Here is a 3,259-nt window from a genome sequence, read left to right on the forward strand (position 1 = left end):
CTGGGTGTGCACAGGGAGCTGGTGCAGATGAGTTGGCACATGCACCAGGGGTGCCCTGGGGATGCCACAGGCAGCGGGAAGGGTGTCACTGCGGGGGGGAGGGGGGTGTCACCACAGGGGGGGGTGTCACCACAGCACGAAGCTCAAAGCTCCATGTGTCCACGTGCAAGGCTGGCATGCGTGTGAGCAGAGGCAGGTGACCACACGACAGCCGTGCCCACCCTTCTCTGGAGATGCTGCGGACGCCCAGGCTGTGCTGGGGTGTGGGGTGGCACTGCCAGGACCCCCCCCCCACCGCAGGGACCAGCTCTCTGTCCACAGCAAGCCCAGGCCGGCCAGTGACACCGGAGCCAGGTGGCAAGGCCAGGGTGGCACCGCAGGTGCTGCCAGGGTGGGGGGACGGGGGGACGGCAGCCAGGGCACTTACTGCAGCAGGGAGAGCTCCCCAAAGTGCTCGCCGGCGCCCAGGACACGGAGCAGCTTCTCCTGCCCATCCACCCGCCGGCTCACCCGCACCTGCAGTGCCAGGACACGGGAACAGGCTGAGTGGGGACGGGGGGATGGGGTGGGGGACACAGGGCAGGGCCCTGCCCCTCACCATTGTGGGGGGCTTCGCGGTGCTGCGGGGTGTTGTACCCACCTCTCCCTTCAGGATGATGTAAAAGTTTTGCCCCTCGTCCCCTTCGTGGATAATGACGTGGCCAGGCGCAAAGGTGCACTGCAGAGGGGGGGCGGGGTGGACAGGCAGGGGGGCAGGCAGCCCCCCCCCAGCTAGTCCCAGCCCCACCATCCCAGCCCCAGGCCCCGCATTATGCCCCCGACCCCACCACGGGCTGCAGGCCCATGGGGACGTGTCCCAGCCCCCCCCAGGGCCCTGTGGGGGGGGGCTTCCTGGGCACCCACCTCCTCCATGGCATCCAGCAGCTTGCAGAGGTGGCTGTCAGAGAGGTCCTGCAGCCAGTGCACTCTGTGGGCGAAAGGGGCCGGCTGGGCTCCCGCGGTCTGCCTGCACCCTGCCTGCACCCTGCCTGGGCTCCTGCACCCCAGAGCCCAGCACAGGCAGTGGGCAGGGCTGGGGAAGGGGATGGGGATGTGGTGGCAGTGGGGCTGGGCACGAGAACGGGGATCAGACAGGAACAGGGATTGGGATGAGCTGAGGCTGGAGATGAGATGGGAATGGACATGGGGATAAGGATGAGGACAGGGATGGGAACAGGGTGACATGGGGTGGGGATGATGCTGAGGACAAGGCTGGGACTGGGAGGGGACTCTGCAGGCAAGGGCTGGCAGGAGAGGCTGGCAACCTCCCCCCAAGGGGGTCAGGGTGTGGGGCCTGGGGGTGGCGGGGGCGAAGGGCAGTGCCGGCGGGTGCCGGGCCCCACTCACGTTCGCAGAGACCCCAGGATCTTGGCTCGTCTCTGCTTGGCGTTGCTGGTGGCAATGGCACGGTACCGCTGCCTGTCGATGGCCCAGAGGCGCACGGGGCTGAGCGCTGTGGCAGAGGGGTGTCACTGGGGGGCTGGGGGGGACCGACACGGGGCCCGTGGGGTGGGGGGCTGCCCTTACCCTGCACGGTGGCAGTGCGCTTGCAGTGGTAGAGGATGGCCAGCTCCCCGAACACATCACCTGGCCCCAGCATGCGGAGCTGCCGGCCCCGCTGGCTCACACTGAGCTGCCCCTCTGCAGAGAGACACGGCGAGCGGCATCACATGCACACAGCACAGGCACGCGTGGGCACACGCAGGTGCGGCAGCCCAACACCCACAGGCACAGCAGACGAGCTCACCCCAATGCACACTCATGGGCCGGCACAGATGCAGGCATGCCTGCACACACATGACCCAGCCCGTGTGCCGGCACCGAGCTCTCACCTGCCACAATGTACATGGCGGTGCCCTCGGTGCCCTCAGCCAGCACGGTGTCCCCGGGGCCGTGCCAGACGGGGGCGAAGCTCTGGGCCAGCGCCTCGGGGCAGCCCTCGCCCAGGCGCCGCAGGAACTCGCTGCGTCCCACCGCCTCCGCTATCAGGCTGAGGTCCCTGGGGGCACAGGGACACAGGGGCATGAGCAGGGCAGCATTGGCCCCCCCCCCGGGCCCCCCGGGGTCCTGCTGACTACCTGCGTGACTTGGGGCTGTTGGGCACACAGAGAGCAGCGTCACTGGCGAGGGGCTCAGGGACGATGGCGGGTGCCCGACTGTGCCGCCGACTGGGGGGCCGCTCTGTGGCCTCCTCCCGCGCCACGCTCTGCAGGAAGGTCCTCTCCTCCTGCAGCCGCAGGTCCCGCAGCCGCTCATCCATCCCAGCACCGCAACTGCTCCCAGAGTCCTGGGGGTGCCAGCGGGAGGGTGGGCAGGGAGCAGCACGGCATCACCCTGACACGGCACCAGCCCCCAGCCCCAGAGCCAGTGCTTGGCCCTCAGGGAGATCCTGCCACCGACGCAGGGGCACAGCCCCACATGGCACAGCCAGGCTCAGCTCGGCGCTGCCCGGCACGGCACACGTGGCCATGGCGTGGTGAGGGACACCCAGGACCCTGCAGTGCCCGGCATTCGGCCCCCACCATACCCCGACTCCTCGGCCCCAGTGGCACAGCAGCTCTGGGGGCAGCACAGGCAGGGCCCCGGCACAGGCAGGAAGGGTCCCCGGTGGGTGTCCCAGCCCCACACAGCCGCTGGCAGGGCCTGCCCTGACCACAGCGCTGCGGCAAGGCAGGTACGGGCTCCCGCAGGCGCCATGCCTGGGCGCTCCCTGCCCCGTGCAAAGGTTGTGCCACCGGCACGAGGCAGCTTGGCAGGGCCTCGGTGCAGCCCCTGGCATGGCACGAGGACGCGGTGACCCATCCCATCCGCCTGGGGAACCCTGGGCCGCAGCTGCTGCCGGTTCCCCGGGGGCTCAGCCCCGCCACCCGACCCGCACCCGACCGCCTACCTGTGCTACCGCTCCCGCTCCTGCTGCCGTCCCCTCCCACCCGTGCCGCCACTGCCGCAGCCCAGTGACACATTAACCTGCCCAGCGGCGCTCCCACGGGCCTGCCAGCACCCCCGCCCAGTACCTGCCGACCCACCCCTGTGCCTGCTCCCCCCGCTGCACCACGTGCAGGTCGGGGTGCAGGTTTGGGGAGGGTGGGGGACCCCCCCCCGCACCCTGCGGTGGCACCGGACCCGGTCCTGTGGGTGCCCCCTCAGCTGCCTCGGGCAGACTCCAGCCCCGGGGTCGGCACATCCCCCCCCCGCACGACGACCCCCCAGCCGTGTCCTC

The 3,259-nt window shown here is 70.5% G+C and overlaps 2 protein-coding genes across 2 annotated transcripts in view; one reads left to right on the forward strand and one right to left on the reverse strand.

The window, feature by feature from the left end:
* Positions 1–2,299, reverse strand: part of LOC104830771 (cGMP-dependent protein kinase 1-like) — a 5,256-nt gene extending 2,957 nt beyond the window's left edge. Inside the window, exons 1-7 of the mRNA XM_010565913.1 lie at positions 2,118–2,299; positions 1,872–2,038; positions 1,567–1,680; positions 1,387–1,492; positions 904–967; positions 641–718; positions 428–516 (exon numbers count right to left, since the gene is read on the reverse strand). Coding sequence (XP_010564215.1) covers positions 428–516; positions 641–718; positions 904–967; positions 1,387–1,492; positions 1,567–1,680; positions 1,872–2,038; positions 2,118–2,299 — 800 coding nt within the window. The remainder of the gene's footprint in view (positions 1–427; positions 517–640; positions 719–903; positions 968–1,386; positions 1,493–1,566; positions 1,681–1,871; positions 2,039–2,117) is intronic.
* A 208-nt stretch (positions 2,300–2,507) lies between these two features.
* The window catches only part of KHK (ketohexokinase (fructokinase)), a 3,869-nt gene continuing 3,117 nt past the window's right edge, over positions 2,508–3,259 (forward strand). The window contains exons 1-2 of the mRNA XM_010565914.1: positions 2,508–2,515; positions 2,872–3,112. Coding sequence (XP_010564216.1) covers positions 2,508–2,515; positions 2,872–3,112 — 249 coding nt within the window. The remainder of the gene's footprint in view (positions 2,516–2,871; positions 3,113–3,259) is intronic.

This window comes from Haliaeetus leucocephalus, unplaced genomic scaffold (assembly GCF_000737465.1).
Source record: "Haliaeetus leucocephalus isolate CR32 unplaced genomic scaffold, Haliaeetus_leucocephalus-4.0 Scaffold197, whole genome shotgun sequence".
NCBI lineage: Eukaryota > Metazoa > Chordata > Aves > Accipitriformes > Accipitridae > Haliaeetus > Haliaeetus leucocephalus.